Source organism: Calonectris borealis, chromosome 13 (genome assembly GCF_964195595.1).
Source record: "Calonectris borealis chromosome 13, bCalBor7.hap1.2, whole genome shotgun sequence".
Classification (NCBI taxonomy): domain Eukaryota; kingdom Metazoa; phylum Chordata; class Aves; order Procellariiformes; family Procellariidae; genus Calonectris; species Calonectris borealis.
The window spans coordinates 24,577,428-24,598,142 of NC_134324.1; the positions used below are offsets into that span (position 1 = coordinate 24,577,428).

The window sequence follows — 20,715 nt, forward strand, 5'->3', positions numbered from 1 at the left end:
TTAACCTGCCTTTGCGCCGTCAGCCGCACGCAAGCTGGCCTGCCCGAGGAAGCGCTGAGCCCAGCACTGCTTGTGACCTGTCCCTGAGTGGGCTGGTGTGTGCGGTCAGGGCAGGCCTGCCAAGGAAAAAGGAGAAACCGGGTGATTAAAATCAGCAGGGGACAAATGTTTCCCTTGTCCTTGTGGGAGTATGGGAGTCCCCCACCTTTTACAGCTGGAGGGGCCCTTCTGAGGGCCTCAGAGGCCCTGGTGACTAAACCCGCTAGTGGATGGAGCAGCTTTCTGTGCTTCCCTAGGGCAAAGGAAACTAACTCCAAGCAGGGAAAGCAGCTTTCCCCTTCCTTCTCTCCTCTCCTCCATTTGCATTAGGCAGGGAAAAAAAGGTCTCTCTGATAAGAGTTTGTAAAAAAAGAACTGTTATCAAATGACTTTCCTTTTATGTTTAGCTTCGGTTTTTATGGGACAGAGGTCAACCCAATATCCTCCCAGGGTGTGTATGCTGCAGATTATTTTTATAAACGTTGACTTGTTGACTTTGCAGTCATAAAAGATTTTCACAAGAAACGTATCCCCTCATCTTCCTTGCTTTTCACTGATAACTTCATTGCCAACTATGTGGATGGAAGTAATAAGGCCAGCTCAGATGCTGCTTAAATACTTGCTTTAAAACACATTTTTTTTTTCCTAGCATTACTGATTCTTGTAACTTCTGTCTTGAGGGTTGAGGATTATCCCGTGCTCTTCTAGTTCTGTAATTGAGCAACTGAAAAACCCCAGTGCTTGTTTGAAAATAAGTATGTTAATGGTTGTCTTTTATGAGGGGAAAAGCCTGAGAATGAAGCTCAGTGTTTAAAACTGAAAGGAACAATATAATCAGATGGCAACTTTAAGCTGATCAGCGTTAAGGTCCTGCAGGTTGGTAACACCCGCTGTCTGTGTGCGGAGCTAGGCCTCAAGGACAGGCTTTTGGATGTGGACGGGCAACCTCTGCAAGAAACGGAAGCATCTCCTCCTCACCCGCAGCACGGGACACTGCCGCAAGCAAGCCAGAGGTGTTGCGGATGCGCTCAACGATGCTGCAGTTCAGCCCCAACCCTTCAGGCCGCTTCCACACCTCGCCCAAGGCAGCTTGTCGGTGAAGACCCTTCCACAGAGTCGGACTACACTGCCCTAGCCGCGCCTTCGGGCACACGCAGCCTTTCCTCGCCAGGCTGTCTGTAACCAGCGGCTCAGCTGCCGCATTTACCCCGCCGCCGCCGCCGCCGCCGCCGCCGCCGCCGCGCCCAGCCCGCAGGGAGGACGGGCGCGGGGGAGGCCCCCGCAGCAGCCGCGGAGCCCTGCCCGCGCAGCGCCGCAGGGCGGGTCCTACAGCAACGCGGGCGGCGCGGCGCGCTGGCGTCACTTCCGCGGCAGCAGCGCTCCGCCCCAGGGGCGGGGCCCCGGCGGCGAGGGGCAGAGGGCGGCTATGGCGCTGTCGCGCGCGGAGCGGTGCCTGGCGCTGCTGCTGCGGCTGCTGTCGCGCGCCTGCCTGGCGCTGCTGGCGCTCGTGACCCCCGCGCCGCCGCGCGCCCGCCCCGCGCCGCCGCGCGCCGTCCCGCCGCCGCGCCGCCCGCTCCTGCTGCTGCCCGCCCGGCAGCTGGCGGCGCGGCTCCGCGCCCGGCAGGTGGGGCTGGGACCGGGGCCGGGGCGGGGGGACCGGGGCCGGGGCGGGGGGACCGGGGCCGGGACCCGGGCCGGGGCCGGGGGCGCCCACCGCCGGGGCTCGCAGGCTCCCTGCGGGGCACCGGCCGCGGCGTCCCGTAGAAGGTCTGGGGGGCGGAGAGCGTGCCGGCGTGGGGGAGCCGGGGGTGCTCCGCGTCCCTTCCCGGTCTCCGGCCCCTTGGACGGCCGCCCAGCTCCCCCCCCGCCTCCTCCCAGCCTGCGTCTGACTGCCGTTTCCCCTTTATTTGGTATTTTAGGTGACGTGCATCGAGGTGGTTGAGGCGTACGTGGAGAGAATCAAGGAGGTCAATCCCCTCATCAACGCCGTCGTTAAGGACAGGTAAGCCAGGGAGGAGAGGGGACGGTTGGCTCGCCGCTGCCGCAGCCTTCCTCCGGGCCCCCCTGCCTCCCCAGGCCAGGGTGCTGCAGCACCGTGCTGGTGCTGGCTGCTCCCGCCAGCACTGCTGGCAGTGGTTTGGCTGGGTTCTTGCAAAGACTGTGAAGAAGAGCTGGGGAAGTCTCGACTTCCGTTACCAACTCCTACCATGCGCTTAGCATCTGCTCACCCTGCAGAGATACCTGCTCCTTGCCAGTCCTTCGAGGCTGGAGAGAAGCGCCAGAGCATCCCCGCCAGTTGCTTCTTTGCAGGTTTGAGGAGGCCCTGCAGGAAGCTCGGCAGGTAGATAAGCTGCTTTCGGAGGGCCCTGGCGATGACTACCTGGAGGAGAAGTTCCCGTTGTTAGGGGTTCCCATCACTGTCAAGGAGGCCTTTTCTCTGCACGGTGCGTTTGCCCTTGCTTCTCTCCAGCTTCACAGGTTGTGACTTGCACCCTCTCAGCCACGTGCTCCCCAGGGTGGTGGGTGGCTGTGGCAGGGCGCTTGCAGGGAAGCAGCTTCCCTTTCCCCGCTCTGCACCCCCCTCCGCCTGGGCTCCTGTGTCTGTGTTCATTTTTAGCACCCAAACGCTGTGGCAGCTGTGGTGCCTCAGAGGAGCAGCCCTTGCTGGGGACCTGCTTCTCACAGGCGTCGTCTTTGCGACCAGCCTTGCAGCCTGCTGCCCCCAGGGTTATCTTGGGGCAGCTGTCCCTGACATCTCCCTCCATCTGTCGACCCTGGCACCGCAGGAATGCCCAACACATCTGGCTTGGTCAACCGCCGCAACGTGATTGCCACCTCAGATGCCACGGTGGTGTCCCGGCTGAAGCAGGCCGGTGCCATCCCACTGGGCGTGACCAACTGCAGCGAGCTGTGCATGTGGTATGAGTCCAGCAACAGGGTCTACGGCCGGACCAACAACCCCTATGATCTGCAGAGGATCGTGGGCGGCAGCTCAGGTGAGCCCCGGCACGTTAGCACGGTCCTGCTCGAGCAGCAGATTAAAATGCAGCAATGAAGGTGTTCCAAAGTCCTCTGCACGCTGCTTTAACTTGTTGCTGGGCTCCTGCAGAGCTCACAGGCCTCTTTCCGGGGCAGTGCATTAGGCCATTTGGAGGTTCAACTGCTTTGTACCTCCTGGATGTTACCCAGCATTGCTTCGGCTCACTCTGTCTTACTCTACATGCAAACGCAGCAGTCCCCCAGACATCGCTAAAGCCGGGGTGGCTCCCACCCCGTCTGCGTGCAGAGGGAAGCGGCCACCATGAGATGCTGCTGCTTTGCTGGATGATTTGCAGTATAAGCCTGTGGGGTTTTTTTTGCTGTATTTTCTCCCATGCAGGCGGGGAGGGTGGTGTCCTGGCAGCTGCCTGCTCAGTCATAGGTGTGGGCTCCGACATCGGTGGCAGCATCCGGATGCCTGCCTTCTTCAACGGAGTCTTCGGCCATAAACCCACAACAGGTAAAGCAGGCATGGGGATCTCCTCTCCTCCCCAGCAGAAATGCCAGGAGGCGGAATGCAGGGTGTGGGAGGAACCTGTTCGGGACACTCCTGTGCTCGCCTCTGGTGGGATTGCTGTAAGGGGACAGGCAACTTATTGCACAGGACAAGCCCGCTGCATGAGCGCAACCTGCCCTCAGCAGTGGAAAGCTGTTTGGTGGCAGAATGCCAAGTGCATGGGAGGTGGGAGGTGTTTTACCCCTGGTATTGCATCCTCAGCTTGCGATGTTTTCCCAAGGTCAGGATCTGCTGCTGGGGTGTTTCCCTGGTAGCTGGTGTCCCTGCTGGGTGCTTTTCCTCTTTTCCCCACCCTGTGCATCTTGCTGTCAGCTTGCAAGTGCTGCCGATGTGTGCAATCCCTGGGCAACAGCTTCCCCCTGCACCCAGGGGCCGCCCCCCCGCACGGCTTGCCCCGGCTGGAGGCGATGCTCGCGGGTGCTCGCAGGGAGGTACTCAACATCTCCCTCTGTGCTCACAGGGGTGGTGCCCAACGACGGCCAGTTCCCAAACGCTCAAGGGGTGCGGACCAGCTTCCTTTGCACGGGACCCATGTGCCGCTACGCGGAGGACCTGGAGCCTATGCTGAGGGTCATGGCCGGTCCTGGAGTCAACAAGTAAGTTGCTCCTAATGCTTCAAGGTGCTGAATTGGTCTCAGCTACTTTCTGGTCAGCGCAGTGGGTCCGTTCTGTTTGGTGTACAAGACAGGAGGTCTGCACCACCCAGATTGCTTGTTACTAGTTTCCTTCCTCCACCCTTGGCTTCAGCAGGACCCTTGCAGCTGGGGCTGTCCTTCCCACCACCCGTGTGCTCTGGGAAACAGGAGCCATGGTCAGCTGGGTCCTCCTCACAGGAAGATTTTGCCTGTGAGCTGCTCAGCCAGTGCCGTCCAGCACGGCACTTCCCTCCTGGGACTGACCTTTCTTTTGTGTTTTACCTGTGCTTTTTCCTGTTGCTGAATAATGAGTTTTCCATCCCACACCATGGCCCCGTTTGGTCTCTTCATAGGTCCATGCAACCAAGCAGTCTTTCATGTGCATGTACCAGTAAGAAGCAGAGCGGAGATGGGGCAGACCGGGCAGGTCCTGCTTCTTGCTGCAGCCTGCACATGGTTGCTTTCTCCGTTACGACTTTTGTTTCTCCATGGCTCTCGTGGTGCAATCCCAACCTCAGCGGTGGCCAGGGTCTGTAATTACAAGGTGCATCCTGAGAGATGAGGATTTTCCTAACAGCAACAAATAGTAGAACTAGCTGGGACTGACGGGGCGGGCGAGCAGCTGGATGGGTTGTGGGCAGCAGGTCTCTGTGTGCCTTCAGGGACTCTCCTTCCCGCCCTGATGGGTAGAGCAGGGTGTCCTGAGGACGTATCAGGTGTCCTGAGAACACATTAACAAGCATGGGAGCAGCTCTGGCAGCCAGGGAGGAGCCAGGGATGGATTTGTGAGTAAAGCGCCGTTCCTTTTCCAGGCTGAAGCTGAATGAAAAGGTGTCGCTGGAGAAAATAAAATTTCACTGCATGGATCATGACGGCGGGTCCATTTTTGTGTGGCCTGTGGACAAGGAGATCTTGCAGGCCCAAAAGAAGGTAGGAAGGAACGGTTGGCTTTCACTGGGGTGAGCCTGGAGATAAAACCTGGGGAGACCAGTCCGAGGAGTTCCTTGGGGGTGAGGTGAACTGCTCTGTGTGTGGCTCCTGCAGGGGCTGGCGGGATGGAGGGCTGCAGTGCCATGGAGGCAGCCTCGAGTCCTGGTCCTGTGCTTCCAGTGGGAAAAAAGTGAAAAGATCTTTTTCTTCTTCTGTGTTAAAGAAGAAACAAGGGGAAAATCTTGCAAGTGGCTGCAGATGCCCTTGCCAGCAGCACCCGTGTGTTGGAGTGCACCGAGGTGTCCAAAGTTTTTGGCCCAATTTCCATTGCAATAGCTGTATTTTGCTTTCTTAACATCTCTTGTCCATGTTATGGAGACCTGGGGGCACATCGCACTGCGGAGGGCTGGCTGTGTGTTTGCGGTCTTCCTGGGGTTGCTGCCTGGCATTTAGTCATGCAAAGGAACTTTTTTGGTTTTCAATGGAATCTTCTGTGCTGCTCTTGGTGCTCTTCTGGAGCATCGCTGGGGGTGGCGTGGAGGGCTGTTTGGGGAGCTCCAAGGTTGTTATCGGATGGAGGAGGTCCCGCTGCTCAGGGCGGAGGGGAGCAGGCAGGAGCTGCAGGATCTCCTGCGTGGCAGCAAAGAGAAGCTGCTCCTGGGCTCTCCCCTGTCCCCAGTTTCCATGGACTGACTGCAGCACATCACATCCTTGCGGAAACAAACCCTTCCCGCTTTTCCCCTCAGGTGGTGGAGCACCTTGAAGGCGAGCTGGGGGTCCAAGTTCAGCGTGTGGCAATCCACAAAATGAAGTATTCTTTCCAGATCTGGTCAGCTATGATGTCATCCAAGGACAATGATGGGCAGGTGTGTCAGACTGAGCTGGCAAAGGCACAATTTTGGCAGCAGCAGGGAAGAATTGGCTGTTTGGGGCCAGCCACGGAGAACTGTAGGCTTCCCAGACCTGCCCGGGGGCTTTCTCTGCTCCGTTTGTCCCCCCAATCCTCCTTTCATCTCTTTCCAAAGCTACACAGCCCTTTCTCCCTTGGTTTCCCATGAGATGACGATGTGGCTCCCAGCAGAGGAGCAAGATGGTTTAGGGAGGGAGAAGCCATTTTAGCATGTTGACCTTTTCTGTGCAAGTTGGCAAGTCGGCCAAGCAGGTAGCGTCCTGTCTCACTCTTAACCTCTGTACTGTGTCTCCTGGCATTGTAGGTTGGGATTAATGCCCGTTAGGATGCCAGGGCTGAGGTGGTGGATTAGCAGCTTTTCAGCAGCAGGCCTGCCTGTCTTATTTTTTCCTTGAATTGTAGCCACTGCACCATGCTCTGTGTGTGCCTGGAAGTATTTTGTAGCAAAAATAAACTCGCAGGAGTATTATACCTCGTGCATTCTGCCACGCAGGCAGCAGTGAAAAATAAACCAACCCCACTTTGCTAAGGAGGGCACGCCTGGCCCCTGCTGCCTCCTTTTTCCTGATCCCACAGACATATAACAGCAGTAAATGCCTCTGGGAGACATTATCTGGAGCATCATCCCTTGCATCATGTCAGAGGAGCGGTTCTGAAAGGTGCTGCTTTGGGGGGCTCTCCCTCCGCAGAGCGAGGTCCCCCTCTTGCTGTCTCTGGCAGGGTGAGGTGTTCCCGCTGCCGCTCTGGATTCGTGCTGGAGAGCTGCATAACACTCCTGACAGGCACCTCTTCTCTGAAAATGGGAACAGCTTGCGTCGGGATAATTGGACAGCCAGAGATCTCGCTGTCATTTGTCAGCCTGTTCTTCCCCATCGTGCGCTAGCTGATGGTGCTGATGGAGGGAGCGTGTGTGTGTGTGTTGCAGGAGGCACAGCTATTCACGGACCTGCTGGGGGATCATGGGAAGCCGGTGTGGCCACTGTGGGAGCTGATGAAGTGGCTCGTGGGGATGTCTTCCCACACTCTGCCAGCTATTGGTAAGGTCGGGAGGAGCCCCTGGGCGTGCGGAGGCAGCGGTGGGGCAGGCGAGTTGTTAAATGAGAATAGTGCTCTTCCAGTGCCCTGCGAAGGGACTCCGGAGTTTCCCCTGAGCAGCTTCAGACTGTTTTTTTGTAGTGACACTCGGTGTCTTCAAGTCAAACACATGCTCAAGGGGGAGTTGGCTGCATCTTTGATAACCGGGATTGGATATTCTGGGAGAAGGGAGGACGACAGAACGGCAGGCAGGGTTTGCTCCTGCTGTGAGCGCTGCCAGAACTGCTGGGGCTTAGAGGGAGCCAGTCAGGGGTCTGCACCGATCTTGTTTCTTAGCAGCAGAAACCAGAGAACCCTAATTAGTGCTGTCGTGGTGCTGTCTAATGAGTGCTGAGGTTGCTCCGCCAGCTCTGCTCAATTCCAGTGGCTGGAAAAACTCCTTGAAGCGACGGGCAGGCTGAAAGCCTTTCCCTTGGCAAAGCTGGGGAGATGCTGCCTGCAGAGCCGTGCCGCATGCAGGGGGCAATCCGCTCTGGGAGCCGGTGTGCCGGCAGGGTGGGGGGCTTGGGGGGGCTCCACTAGAAGCTGGGGGATGCTGCGTGTGGCCGGGCAATGCGCTTTCTAGCCTGCTTAACCCACAGTCCTCTCGCTCACTTTCTATTCCTGTTTGTGCCCTTGCCCTGCAGCCCTGGGGCTGACGGAGAAGCTGATGAAACTCAACCCTGGTGGGAATGCCAAGCTGGTGAGCATGGGGAAGAGCCTGCAGGAGGAGATGGAGGCCCTGCTGGGGCCGGATGGGGTGCTCCTCTACCCCTCCCACCCCACCATAGCTCCCAGGCACCACTCTCCCATATGCATGCCCTTCAACTTCGCCTACACAGGTGAGCAGCTCTGACTCCTTGCTGGGGTGCCGGCAGGGGCCACAGGCATGCCCTCACCCCCTGCAGCAGCAGGCTGGGAGCCAGGGTGTTTTACCCAGAGTATTTCCATCACTGACAGTGGGCTTTGCAGTGCAGCAGGGTGTCTCGCTGCTCCAGAACATGGGGCAAGGATTATGGTCATGCTTTAAAACCGTGGCATTTGTACCTGCTGTCCGCAGCGGGGCAGGTTTGATCTTGGAGGGGACCACCCTGCCCCAGAGGGATGCGCTCACGCTGTAACAGCTGGCGCTGTGGTTTAGCAGGCACCGAGAGCTGCTGCGTCTCTTGGGGTACAGTTTGGGGCTCTCTATGTGGCTTTCCCGCGGCTTGAGCTCCTTGATGCCAGCGCCGTGTTGCAATGCTGTCTGGCTTTGGAGTGATGGAGGGATGGTGCCTGGGGCAGGAATGTCCCAAAGCAGCAAGTGCCACGTAAGTGTGTCATCACTTATGGGTGCAATTTGCATATGTGATGTGGGCGCTGGGAACCTCTGGCCAGCGATGTCCCCTTGTGATCATGTCTCTGCACCGCCTGCCTTGACTGCACCGCTCCGGCAGGGACCAGCTGCGAGGAGCCCGGTGCCATGCGTGGCAGCAGCTACCTACCTGGGTTAGGAGAGCCAGGCAGTGATTTATCCCAGTTGCTGTGCTTGCTCTGATGCAACCTTCTCTCTTCCAGCTATCTTCAACGTCCTGGGCTTGCCGGTGACGCAGTGCCCGCTGGGCCTGAGCAGCGAGGGCCTGCCGCTGGGCATCCAGCTGGTCGCAGCCTCCTACAACGACCACCTGACGCTGGCGGTAGCCCGGTATCTGGAGAAGGCCTTTGGAGGATGGGTTGTACCTGGGAAAGTTTAGCCTGGGCTCCTGGCACTGCGGAGAGGCAGGGACAGAGACAGTGGTGCCCAGCGAGGCGGCGGCGGGCGCTGATGCCCAATCCCGTCATGGCACTACCTGCTCCCTCCACGCCCCACCTTGCGCCCTCCTGGGAGCGGCCGGTGGTGCCTCCAGCCCCTGGGGAAGCCGGGCTGTTGCCACTGGAGTCATCCCTGCAGCACCCTCTGCCAGGGGAGAGACCTGCCCTCCCCGTGGCCCCTCGGGAGCCCCGGTGCCACGGGCACCTCTCTTCTCCTGGGCATGGAGATGGCCATCTCTCTGTAACGCTTGCTGCTTTGAAGACGCTGGGTGAAGGCTGGGGAGAGGAAGCGCTGCCAGCCTGCTCGGGCATGGCTGCCCAGCACCACCCTCAGGGCTCCCTGGGTGCATCCATCCTCCTTGGCCTTACCCTGCTCGCGGGGCTGGGCCTGCACCCAGTGCACCGCAGGGTTGCCGGCTCCTGCAGCCTCTCTGAGCTGCCACAGGGTTTCCCCCACCCTCTAACCAAAAAGGGAGAGGGGCTGAGGGTGCTGGAGGCAGCCATACGCTCATCTCACCGACAGTGCTTTGTGGGGTGGATGGTGCTGGGCTGTGCCCGGTGCGGAGCTGGCGGGCAAGGGAGAAGAAGCTTTTGCTATTGTGAGCTTTTGACAGCACTGGAAGAGCTCTTCAAATGCTCCTCTCTGTGTGCTGAGACAGCTAAAGCATCTCCTGCCTGTGTCGTCTTCCCTTTCTGCCCCAGGCGGATCACCCAGCCTGATCGGCGTCCCCTGCCCCTGCCACCCACCCTCCCCAGCTGCCCAGCCTCTCTGCCCCCACAAGCGGACGCAGGCAGAAACATGGGCAGCTGGCTGTTCCTGGGGTGGGCAACAAGCGTAAGACGTTCTCAGCGAGGGTGCTATTAAAAGAGTGTCCAGTTTGCTGCCGGCTGCGTGTCCTTGTTCCCAACAGCTGTTGCCCTGCCGGCTGCGGGGCTGCTGTCCCCCTGGGCACTGGCCCTGTCTCCGCTCGCACCGTGGGATGCACCGAGGCTGCCAAACACTGCGGGCTGCGGGCACAGTGCAGGGACAGCAGTGAAGGTGCTGGTGTCTGCCCCACGGGTGGCACTCGGCTGCTGCTGGGCTCTTGCTTTAAAATGCCTGGATTCGCGGTGTCTGCTCGGCTCCTGGCGGAGCTGAAGGGTGCCGGCGAGCTCCGGCGGTGCCGCGGCCGATGGCTCTGTTAGTCTGGTAGTGGTTGCACAGCGTTACGCCCTCGGAAAGCGTAAGCCTGCTGCTTTCTCTCCCCGATGGGCTGCCAAAGGCTTGGGGCTCGTAGGGCGATGCTGAGCCATGCGCGAGTTCCCTGGGGTCTTGGGCAGAGCAGGGCCGGGGGCCCCAGGTCTGCACACCCAGCCTGCGGTGCTGATGTTGACAAGGATAAAACCTCCCCCCAGCCTTGGCTTTGTGGGGACATCCTGGCTTGTGCCTGCCCTGCCATGTGTCGCCCTTGGTCTTGGCCCGATCCCTGAGCTGCTGTCTTCTGTCCCCAAGCCGCTCGTGGCCCCTGACGGGGGGACGTGGGCACTGGGTGCTACGGCTGGGTGCAGCCAGGGTGCTGGGGGCAGGCTGCCTCTCGCCACTCGCTCGCAGAGGGCACTGCTGAGCCGGCCGAGGGCTGCCAGCCCGGGGAGCCTGCAGCCAGATGAGACACCGTCAACAAGGAAGGAAGAAAGAAAAAAAAACCCTGACTCGGGAGAAGGGGCATGAACCACCAAAGCTAAATCACGTGCCGTGCCATGGGACGTCTCCCGCAGCCTCCCAGCGTGGTGGCACAGAGGACATGGGCCTGTCCCCGGCTGGAGGGAGCCTGGGAGCTGGGCAGACCCTGAGATGCTTCCAGCGAACGCTCTCGGAGCCTAAGGGGGGATTGCTGAGCTGATGTCGGTTGTGTGTAACGGAGCGTGGCGGGCGCGGACGGCAACACTGTGTTTGCTCCAGCAGGATCCTGTTACGCAGGGACCAGATGAGCAACTGCGTGGCTCAAGGTAGGGGGGACCGCTGACACTTCAGGGCAAGTGGTGATGGGGGATGCGGGCGAAGGAGGGGATGTTCAGAGGAGAGGGGGTTTAATCTGTGTGGCTCGGCCGACAGGGTAGCCACTAAACCTTATTTTTACAGAAACCACAACATGGGTAGGGGTGCTGGGTTTTTCCTTCTGGCCAAGGCGGATGGGGACCGGGTGTGCTGGGGTCAGCAGCGGGCTGGCAGGGACCATCCTGCGGCTGCCCTCGCTGCTGTGAAAGTGCTGGCCCTCAGCGTCCTGCCTCCTCCTGCGGCAGGAGCAGCCCTGTCCCTGCGCGCACAGGCAGCCAGGTCCCAGGGTCTCCCCGGGGAGCTGACCTGCTGCTCTGCGCCTGTGCGAGTCCTGGGAACAGTCCTGGGAGCCCCTTCTCCCTCCAGGGAGAAACGCCTGCCGCCCTTGCCAGGAGCCTGCTGCAAAGCCAGGAGGGCTCATGCTAGTGTCAGGGCAGGGCTCTGCCCGTGCTTCGGCTCTGGCATTTCGGAGGTCTTGCCTTGGGGCTAAGAGCCCTTGCCCACGGTTTGCAGCTGCCCATCCCTGCTTGCTGGCTGCTTCTCCTTGTTTCCAACTCTGAATGCTTGCAAGGGACGGAAAACATGGGGAAAGCATTTTATACACATCTGTCAAGGCAGTTGCGCTCATAACATTAATGCAGAGTCAATATAAAACGGGAAGAGCAAGAACCAATGAGTGGGAGTAAGCCAGCCCTACGGATGTCCAGTATGGCCAGGGAGGTGCTCCCACCCATCTGCCTCTGGAGGTGGCCCTGGGCTCCTCGCCTTCGCCGGGGGATATGTCCCCATGACCAGGAGGTTGGCGTTGGTGGCCTCAAAGCCCTTGCATGTCTCTCCTCAGAGAGCAAGGTTACCTTCATAGCCAGCAAGAGCAGGGAAAAAAATTGCCTGGGAGCTGAGTGCTGGGCAAGGCCGAGGTAAGGAGCTACTGGCCAGGTTTCAGAGAGAGGGAGGACGAAGCGGGGCAGCAGCACGCTGCAGCGCTGCCCCAGCCTCCCCCCGGGGCTGCGCAGGGCTGCGACGCAGGTGCCCGGTGTGACCAGACTCCGCTGTGGCTCACACAGACCGAGATCTACTCAGGGCACGGCACCCCAAGGGGGTGCCTTGGGGTGCTTCGTTTCACCTGGCCGGGTGCCGGCACGCACGGCACCCTCCCCATCCCACAGAAGCTGCGGGAGGGCTGGGAGTGTCGCGGCGGTATCACCGGTTGTGCCAGTGTGAGTCATGCCCGGAGCAAGGCTGAGTCACCGCCAGAGCAGTGTGAGCATCAGGCCAGGAGCTTTCTCAGACCCACGTCCCAGTGACACCAGCAGCGTGACTTCTCAGTACCTTTAGGGAGGGACCAAATGCCACGGGGAACCAGCTAGAGGTGGGTGCAGCAGAAGATCCCTGCAGCACGTGCACGGTGCCACGGCAGAGCGTGGCAGCTGCCTGCTGTCCCCACAGGCCCGCTTGCCACTGCAGCCCTGAGGGCACCTGCCCCCCCCATCCTGGGGGGCAGCAGGGGGTCCCCGCCACTGCAGCGTGCCACGGCTGGGCATGCAACCTCTGTGTGCAAGGCATGCCTGCAGCGGGTGTTGCTGGCCACAGCTTTGGAAAAAAATATTTTCTCTAATCCCAGGTTCCGGCTGCCCATTGTGTTTGTCGGTGGCAGAACAGCTCCAGCACGCCCATCCTCTCGCCACGGCACCCAGCATGGCAGCGTAGAGCTGGGGGCAGATGGACAGGGTGCGGCGGGATGAGCCCTGCCCTGAGCCTGCTTCTGTCCCTGGCCAGCTGCACCCTGCTCTGGGGTAAGTTCGGCTCCAGAACTGCCGCGGCGGGTAGGGGGTGGCCCGGGCTGCAGTGGGGCGAGAAGCACGGGGACAACACTCAGACCTACAGAAGGTACCAGCAGGGAGGAGGGGACTGAGTGGTCTTCAAGGTGTGTCAGGAAAGAAAACCCCAGGGTCACCAGCAACCACGTCAGGGTGTCAGTGCCTTTCGCGGGACCGCAGATAGGATGCTTCAGGGTGTGCAAGATATTTGTGGGATGCGGATGCTGAACGCCGCGCCGGCAGCCAGTGCTTGCCCGAGCCTAGCAGGGAGTCAGTGTTTGCCTACGCGGGACTGAAGTTGGGGGTGTAGGGTAGGGGGGGAGGCCCCACGATGCCTATGCAAAGCAGGAAGACCCATGCAGTGTGGCCAAGCGCTGAGCGGCCAAGGAGCAGGCCCCCACAGAGCAGAGCGATGCTGCCTGATGCCCTCTGCTTCCCCCCCTCCCCAGGCACACCATTGCCTCCAAGGGATGTGAGGCTGGAGGCACAAAACTTCCATGTCCGCCTGTGGTGGGAGCCGGACCCTGGCTCGCCCAGCGGTGCTGCGTACCAGGTGGAGTGGAGGAGACGGTAGGTGGGGCGGTGGGGAGGAGAGGGCAGAGGTGGCTCATCCCCCCTGCACCCTGGCAGACGGCTGGATGGAGCCTCCACAACCTGCCTGCGCAACCTGTTCCCTTTCGTGGCCACCCTCCCAGTGAAAAAAAAGGGGTTGCTTTTGGGTTTGGGTTTTGGGTTTTTTTCCCCTTATGCTTAAATGGAATTTCCTGTATTTCAACCTGTGCCTGCTGCCTCTAGTCCTTTCATTGGCCATCTCTGAGAAGTCTCCATCTTCTTTACTCCATCACGTTGATAAGACCCCCCATCCTAAGCCACTTTCTTTTGAGGCTAAGCAGTTCCTGCTCGCTCAGCCTTCCTCATACCACAGATGCCTCAACCCCTTGGTGATCTTTTTGGCCCTTCAGTTGGGCTCTCTCCAGCATGGACATGTTTTTTCTTGTAGCGAAGAGCACAGGTCAGGGCACAGCACTCCAGGTGCCGTCCCACCAGTGCTGATGAGAGGGGACTTGACTGGCAATGCTGGCAAGGCTCTTCCCAATGCAGCCCAGGATGCTGTTGGCCAATATCTGTGCTCTCCCATGCTTTCCACTCGGAGAGCATGGCAATGGCTAGGCAGCCTTCCTTTTTGGCTAGGAAGGTGCTGAAAAGGAGAAATCCCTGCATTTTCTCCATGGGCAGAATCTCTCGCTGGACCAAGGCAGATGCCTGCTGGGGGAACAGCACCGGCTCCTCCTGGGAGTGTGAGCTGTATTTTGACAAGATCCACGATATCTACTGGGCAAGGGTGAGAGCGGTGGTCGGAGGCGAGCTGTCCGAGTGGGCCTACTCCAGCGAGCTGCAGCCATACAGAGACAGTAAGGACCAGGGAGCTCCTTCAGCCGGGCTCCTGCTCTTCCTGGGGGACCGATGGGGAGAGGGGTCCTTGGAGAGGTCTGGTGGGATATGGTGGGAAATCATATGGAGATACTGGTGGGGAAAGTGTCAAGAGCCCCAACCGGAGGAAAGGGATGGGAGCAGAGCTGCTGGAGAAGGGCTGGGTGAAGAACAAGGGGACAGAGGAGAAGACACAGTGAGGTGAGGACCACGGATGGGAGGCCCCAGGTCATCGAGGCACTATGAGAATCTGGGTCTCTGGAAAACACAGCGAGATGGGGTAGGAAAGAGGATACCCTCCAGGCTTACCTTTTAAAAGCATCCCCTGTTCGCCCCTGCCATGGGTCTGGTTGATGCTGGGTAAGGGCATTTTTGTTCCAGCAAGGTAAAGCTGGCGCAGGCTCGTGAAGGCAGGAGTACTCCCTCCAGCACTGCCTTTGCCCTGGCTGCTGTGTTTGCAAGGTGAGGGCATGTGCCTCTTCTCAGTCGGAGACTGGCTGTCCTGTCCAAAAAGCCTAGCTGTCTTTTGGAGGAAGGAAAAACTTCAGGACCTTCCCCTAACCCACCTCATAGGGGGTTGTCGCAACGAACCGAATGTGCGAGCGGCTAAAATGAGATGTATGTCAGCTCTTAGGGTTCCCTTTTTCATTCCCTCTGCATCCAACTGGCATGGAAATAGATGCACTTAGCTGAAAGAGCAATTGCTGCACTCTGCGGCGAGTCTCTAGACCATCGTCTGATGGCTCAGAGATGAAGTGCTCAGCAGCAGGGAGCCGGAGGTGCTAGCAGGTCTGCCCTGGCCTATGTTGGTGTGACTGGAGGAGGCAGAAGCAGAGCTGGCTGTCACAAAGATGTGGTGGCTGCCATTTCTAGAGTTGGTTTCACAGCACAAAGTGCCATCAGGCTAGACCTGAGGAAGTTTCTGTGTGCTGTGAGTGGGAGGTCCAACAGGAAAACATCATTTCTAGAGAAACGAGATGCCTGCCTTCTGTTTTGAAGGGCTTAATTTTCCTCCTCCATTTTTTTTTCCCTCCCTACAGCAATTGTGGGCCCCCCCAAGTTGTCCTGGCTCCTCCAGGGTCACATCCTCAGTGTAAATATCACCATGCCACTCACCCCCTACCGAAGCAAAACCGGCGCTTACAAGCCCGTCGACAAGGTGCTGCTGAAGCTGTGGTACTGGCTGAGTCTGTACGAAGGGGACGTGCTCGTCCAGCAAGTATGTGGCGGGGTGGGCAAGGCTCGGAGAGCACGGGACTTGCAAAAGCTTTCCTGGTGCAGCAAAGATGCCCGTGTCCAGTTGCATTGGTGTGGTAGTGCCTTTAGAGTTGCCCCAGCCCTGCCCACGCCCAGCAGTGCAAGCGGGCATGAGATGCTTTGCACTCCCAGTTCGGGACTCACAACCTGGGGGTGGCAGGAGATCCCTTTCCTCTTCTAGACTGCATCAATAAGAAAAACCTGTAGCAATTTCTGAAAGCATGCGGTAGGTGTTTAACGAGATGCTCTGGGACCTGAGGGTGAAGAAACAAGTGCTGGAGGTGCTGGGGAGCAGGGAGGGAGGGTCTGTGCTCCACACCATGGGGCAAGTGGGGTGTGGAGGCTGCACTGGGGAGCGGAGCAGTGCACAGACCCCACCTCCAGCCGCCTTGGCCACGCATCCCTTCTGCTTCCAGGTGCCCTGCAAACGGAGTGGGGAGGAAGCACCATGCACCTTCAGGTACCTGAAGCCCAGCACGCAGTACTGCGTCCGGACGGCGGCCGCGGGCATGGCCAGAGAACAGAGCCAGGAGGCTGAGCAGTGCATGGTGACACCGGCAGGCCCCACAGGTGGGAGCTCTCTTGCTGGCTCAGCTGCTGCGGTTGCATCGGACCTTGCAGCACGGACACTTGTGGAGGTGTGGGTCACTCACCCCCCAGCCATTCTGGTCAGGGTTGGTGGCCCAGTATCGCCCTGTGGGGACCTTTCTTGGGGAGATACTCTCTCACCATCTACCTTGGGCTTGCCCCGCATCTCCTCCTTGAACATTCCAGCCTGCCGCAGGGGTTCTGGGGAAGCACTGGCATAGGGCAGGCTGGGGGGGGATGCCGGCTGGGATCCTCCCACCCCTCAGCCTGTTGTGACCTCCTGGCAGGCTTTCCCTGGGTCCTCCTTGCTGTGCTGAGTGGCATCTTCCTGCTGCTGAGCGTGGCCGGGCTCTGCTTCGTCCAGCTGCACGTCTTCCACAGCCCCTCGGAGACGCACCTCCCAACAACGCTTGTGAGTGAATGATCCTCCTCCAGCCTCTGTCCCTTGTGTGCGGCGGCCGAGCTAGGGTCCCCTGCATTTGCAGGGGGCTCAGCACCTCCTTCCCGCTGCCTCTTGCACCACCAAACCCGTCTCAGTGCCCAGGTGCCTCCCCCCTGTCTGACCGACTGTACCCCCAGGCCTTGCTGCGTGGGAGAAGATACTGGTGGGATGCATCAGCCAGCCATGGGTCACACAGGAGGAGGGTGTCTCGGGCAGCACGTAGCCTCCAAGGACGGCCCTCGGCATTAGGAGCCTCCTGCTTTAGGCGGTTGGCTTTTGCTTGGCTGTATGCCCATCTACAACAGCTTGAAGGGGAGAAAGAAGGGAAAAGAAGCAAACAGTGGGGCTGCTATCCTGGGACAGTCTGGCCCTTGGGGTAAATGCAGCCCCAAGGCTCGGAGAGGCTCGCAGGGCTGCAGCCCTGCTGAGCTGATCCAAAACATGTTCTGCGCCCTGTGGAAACAGTCACCAGGACAGCCTTTCTGCCTGAGGCCCAGTTCCCCCTGCACCCGCATTTCCCAGTGCTGGGGGTGGCAGCAGCCTGGGCTAAGCAGCCCTTTGAGCACTCTGGGGACAAAACCAACTTGCCAAGCTAAAGAAGTCCCCTATGCCAGCGTGGAGAAGAGGTGGCAGGCTGCTCCGCTTGCCTTGGCCCAGCTCAGTGCCAGCACTCTTTGCTTTCCTATTCTTCTTGGTTTCTGCGCAGGGATTGCTTGCGTCTCTGAGCAGGTGAGAGCTCTTCCATCAGCCTCTGACAGCTGGGGTGTAGCTTGAAAAGCAGCAGCACGATAGCTGCTGGTCCCCCGGTACGAGCGCCCCAGTGCTGTAGTGAGCAAAGCCCTGCCTGCGTCTCGCCCGGGTACGAGCACGGCAGACAGGCTGTCCAGGACCGCTCCCTTCCCTGGGGTGCGTGGTTCCTCACCCCCAGGCTGGCGGAGGTTTCAGCAAACTGAGGCTGACTGCTTCACTGCTTGTTTCCCAGCAGGCTCTCCTGAACGGGGAGCTGAGTGTGTCCATCGGGGTGCCCACCCTTGAGCTCAAGGAGGACTCGCTTGCCCTGCTCCTGCCGACCATGCTCCCCTCCCGCGGGCCGCCTGCAGCTGAGGAGACAACACCTGCAGTCCAGCTGCTCCTCGGAGAAAGCCTTTCCCAGGACACGAGTGGCTACTGTGCCAACGGGTTTGGGCCAGACTGCCACGAGGGAAGGGACCCATCCTGCATGCATAGCCAGCTGGAGAATGCCTTGGGATCCTGGGTCTCATCGCGGCTGGAGGAGGATGGGGAGGCGTGTGATGGGGATGATGTGCTGGAGCAGCAGGTGCCGGTGGGACTGACCAGAGACAGCTACACAGGTGACGGGGACTACCGGACATCCGAGACGTGGCTCTCCCTGCACCTCCAGCTTTATTCTAAATGCCAATGCCCAGCCCTGGGAGCAGGCAGCTGCCTTCCTCTGCCCACGCCGGGCAGGACCTTCAGCCAGGAGGACCTGCGGCAGAGCCTTGGCACGGCAGGGCACTGGGTACCGCTCAGCTCCGTGAAGATGCCGGCCAGTGAGCAGGAGGATGGAGGGCAGCTCGTCCAGCCCCCGCGTGGCCTTGGGACTGAGACACAGCCGGGTGACAGCACCGTTCAGCAGGGCGACTTGGAGCTGGCAGCACTGGGCGTCCCCCTCCCCAACCCCTGCCAGCTGCCCCAGTTGCCCCCCAACATGCTGCAGGCAGCTGCCTTCTCCGGCTATGAGCTGCGTCCTCCAGCTGACAGTGAGCCATAGCAGGCAAGCAGGGGCATGCCAGGAGCTCCCGGGACCCAGATCACAGCATCAAGCAGAGCTCGAGGTGCTGCCTGGATCTGCCCCGGCCACGATGGCTGCCTGCTCGGACCTGCCGGTGCCTTGCTGGGGACAGGACTGGGGCAGGCTCCTGTGCAGGCAGGCACGGGCATGCCCTAGGCATGGCTGCCATCGATGGGTGAGATCAGCATCTTCAGACCTTCCCTCTATGGTTTTGGTGCTCTTGAACCGAAGCATAAGGAATGCATACCAAAGTTGAAGCCCCAAAAGTTTTATCCATTTACCATCTATATGTGTGCATATGTGTGTGTACAGTATATATACTAATGCAAATTTATGTATATACTCTCATATGTATATAAAAACCTCTTTAATGAAAGAGGAGATTTTTTTCTTTTTTTTTACTTGTCTGGAGATACTGATCGTGCACTGGAGCTGTTTTTTAAATAACACTAATTTATTATGGAAAACTGGCTTCTGTGCTTATTCTTTCTGTGTTACAGAACCAGCGCTGCCCTGCCTGAACAGCATCTGGGAAAGGCACTTGGGGTTTCCCTGGGAGAAAATTGCACCCACAGCTGGTCTGCGTGTTGCTGTCGTGTGGGAAAAGGCTGGTTCTTCAGCAACAGCCGGATAGTTTTATTATTCCTTTTACTAGCACTGGGGAATTCACTTCTGAGGAGCCCTGCCCTGCGGTTTTCTCTCCGGGATGTGTTTGTGAGGCTGTGCCTGCAGCCACAGAGGCGAGGGGAAACTCTCTCCCCTGGCGTCAGGCAGCATTGTGCTTTGCAAGAGGGCTGGGATTGGTGGATTCCAGCTCTGGGGGACAAATCCAGGCTCCTGGACTTGCGAGATTTAAGCCAGATTTGCGAAGAGGTGAGAAATTGGCGTCCAGCACCTAGGCATTTGGTGGAGGCGACAGAGGGGGACAGCCTTGGGGAGCCTTTTGGGTAAAGCAGGGCTGCACGGGGCCACTTTCCAACCCCGTGAGTCATCCCTGACACCCCGGCTGTGCAACTTCCCAGGGGTGACTCTGCCCTCCCTCTGCCAGGCTGCTCGCCTTCCTCTTCCCCTGCCGCCACGGCTGACTCAGCCAGAGATCTGCAGCAACACCGGCTGCGGCTTTCTGGCAGCTGAGCGGGGCCATGGGGCAGCCCCGTGTGAGTGCTTCCGAACCAGGGCAAAGAGGTGTCCTCTCCCCGGGCAGCGATGCTGCTGGGACAGCTTTGTCTCTGCTTCAAAGCAGGCAGCTGTGCTTTGTGCATCTCGTTAGCAAAATCTCTCTTAGTGGTGATGTGAGGACATGTGGTGTGTTAAATAGATTGAGCTGAATTTTAAAAAAAAGGGGAGAGACAGTCCCAAGAGGTGCTCGAAGGAACACGCGTGTTACCCACACGCTGTTTGCTGCCAACAAACTTCCTCTCAGGCTCAGCTGAAAAAAGAGTCTGATTTTCCTTAATTTGTTTCACTTTCTCTTTTTGATAAGACGAAAATTTGGGGCACAGGTATCTGCCGTCGTTCTGGGTCACGTGAAATGGCCTTTTTAATTTTCAGGTGTTTAGAAAGCAAACCAGAAGCCAAGCCGGAAGAATTCCCCCATCTGCTAAAATCAGGCAGACTCCAGAGGAGTTGAGGTTTTGGGGCAAACACAGGAGCTGAAACGTTGCAATCTGTAAATCTTCGAGCAACATGCTCCGTGCTGACCTTCCCTCCTGCCATCCCAACTCTTTTTTTTTTTAACTTGAAGCTTTTTGAGGCATTTGATCTATAGTTGTGACTGCTCTGCCAAAGCTCACGGAGCCAAAACCATGTGTCTGCTTTTCCTCCTCTGTGGCCCCACAGCCACGCAATCCTTCTAGCGGGTGAACAGGAACTTCATGGTGATTGATCGCCTTGACAAGTGCCCGAGATGTGTGTCCTGCTTCTGTTTCAAGATCTCTGGGAGTGGAGACCCTGCTCTTTCCCTGCAAATGGTCAATTTTCTCCACTAATGGTTTCCCCAAGGACGCATCGCACTTTTTCCATGTTGTGGTTTCCTGTCCTGTTCCCCAGGGAACAGCTTATTCCCTTTCTCCCCACAGCTCTCTGCATCTTCCTTTGGTCTCTCTTCTAGCCTAACCTCTTAATCCTGTTGGTCTGGTCTCATAAACGATGTTCGTTATGTCCTGTATTGGAGTGCTGAGCTCTTTCAGAGCTGGACCACTGCGTTTCCTTTGGCTACACGTGTGCCCACACAACGGTCTCAGCAAAGTGAGCATTTGCACCTGGCCAGTATCACAGCTGCAGCCTGGGATGAGCCCTAAAAACCACTTTATGTCTGCACCAGGGAGCACGCATCTGTGCATCGTTCACCTGGAGGTGGGTAATGCCAAGCTGTGTCCTCACGGGTGGTGTTCAGTAGATGCAGGCTTTGCGCTG

General features: G+C 58.8%; 2 protein-coding genes across 2 annotated transcripts; both read left to right on the forward strand.

The window, feature by feature from the left end:
• The first annotated feature begins 1,455 nt into the window (after nt 1–1,455).
• Nucleotides 1,456–9,816, forward strand: FAAH2 (fatty acid amide hydrolase 2). Its single transcript, XM_075162658.1, has 11 exons — nt 1,456–1,663; nt 1,959–2,041; nt 2,350–2,483; nt 2,826–3,035; nt 3,419–3,538; nt 4,056–4,191; nt 5,043–5,160; nt 5,907–6,026; nt 6,996–7,107; nt 7,792–7,986; nt 8,702–9,816. Exons 1-11 carry the CDS (start codon nt 1,466–1,468, stop codon nt 8,875–8,877), a joined length of 1,602 nt encoding a protein of 533 aa, XP_075018759.1. The 5' UTR covers nt 1,456–1,465; the 3' UTR covers nt 8,878–9,816.
• Nucleotides 9,817–10,591: 775 nt separating this feature from the next.
• On the forward strand, nt 10,592–19,230 carry LOC142087888 (interleukin-20 receptor subunit alpha-like). The gene is made up of 8 exons (XM_075162659.1): nt 10,592–10,921; nt 12,592–12,763; nt 13,237–13,357; nt 14,024–14,199; nt 15,259–15,437; nt 15,892–16,045; nt 16,351–16,475; nt 17,488–19,230. The coding sequence occupies exons 2-8, from the start codon at nt 12,709–12,711 to the stop codon at nt 18,277–18,279; spliced, it is 1,602 nt and encodes a 533-aa protein (XP_075018760.1). The 5' UTR covers nt 10,592–10,921; nt 12,592–12,708; the 3' UTR covers nt 18,280–19,230.
• Nucleotides 19,231–20,715: the final 1,485 nt, after the last annotated feature.

What these genes read in the sequence shown, in the direction of transcription:
- FAAH2 (XM_075162658.1), top strand. Translation starts at nt 1,466, where the DNA reads ATGGCGCTGTCGCGCGCGGAGCGGTGCCTGGCGCTGCTGCTGCGGCTG. An exon ending in GCCGGTCCTGGAGTCAACAA is followed by an intron (nt 4,192 to 5,042) that starts GTAAGTTGCTCC and finishes TTCCTTTTCCAG; the next exon opens with GCTGAAGCTGAATGAAAAGG. An exon ending in TCTTGCAGGCCCAAAAGAAG is followed by an intron (nt 5,161 to 5,906) that starts GTAGGAAGGAAC and finishes TTTTCCCCTCAG; the next exon opens with GTGGTGGAGCACCTTGAAGG.
- LOC142087888 (XM_075162659.1), top strand. Translation starts at nt 12,709, where the DNA reads ATGAGCCCTGCCCTGAGCCTGCTTCTGTCCCTGGCCAGCTGCACCCTG. An exon ending in GCTGCAGCCATACAGAGACA is followed by an intron (nt 14,200 to 15,258) that starts GTAAGGACCAGG and finishes CCCTCCCTACAG; the next exon opens with CAATTGTGGGCCCCCCCAAG. An exon ending in GACACCGGCAGGCCCCACAG is followed by an intron (nt 16,046 to 16,350) that starts GTGGGAGCTCTC and finishes ACCTCCTGGCAG; the next exon opens with GCTTTCCCTGGGTCCTCCTT.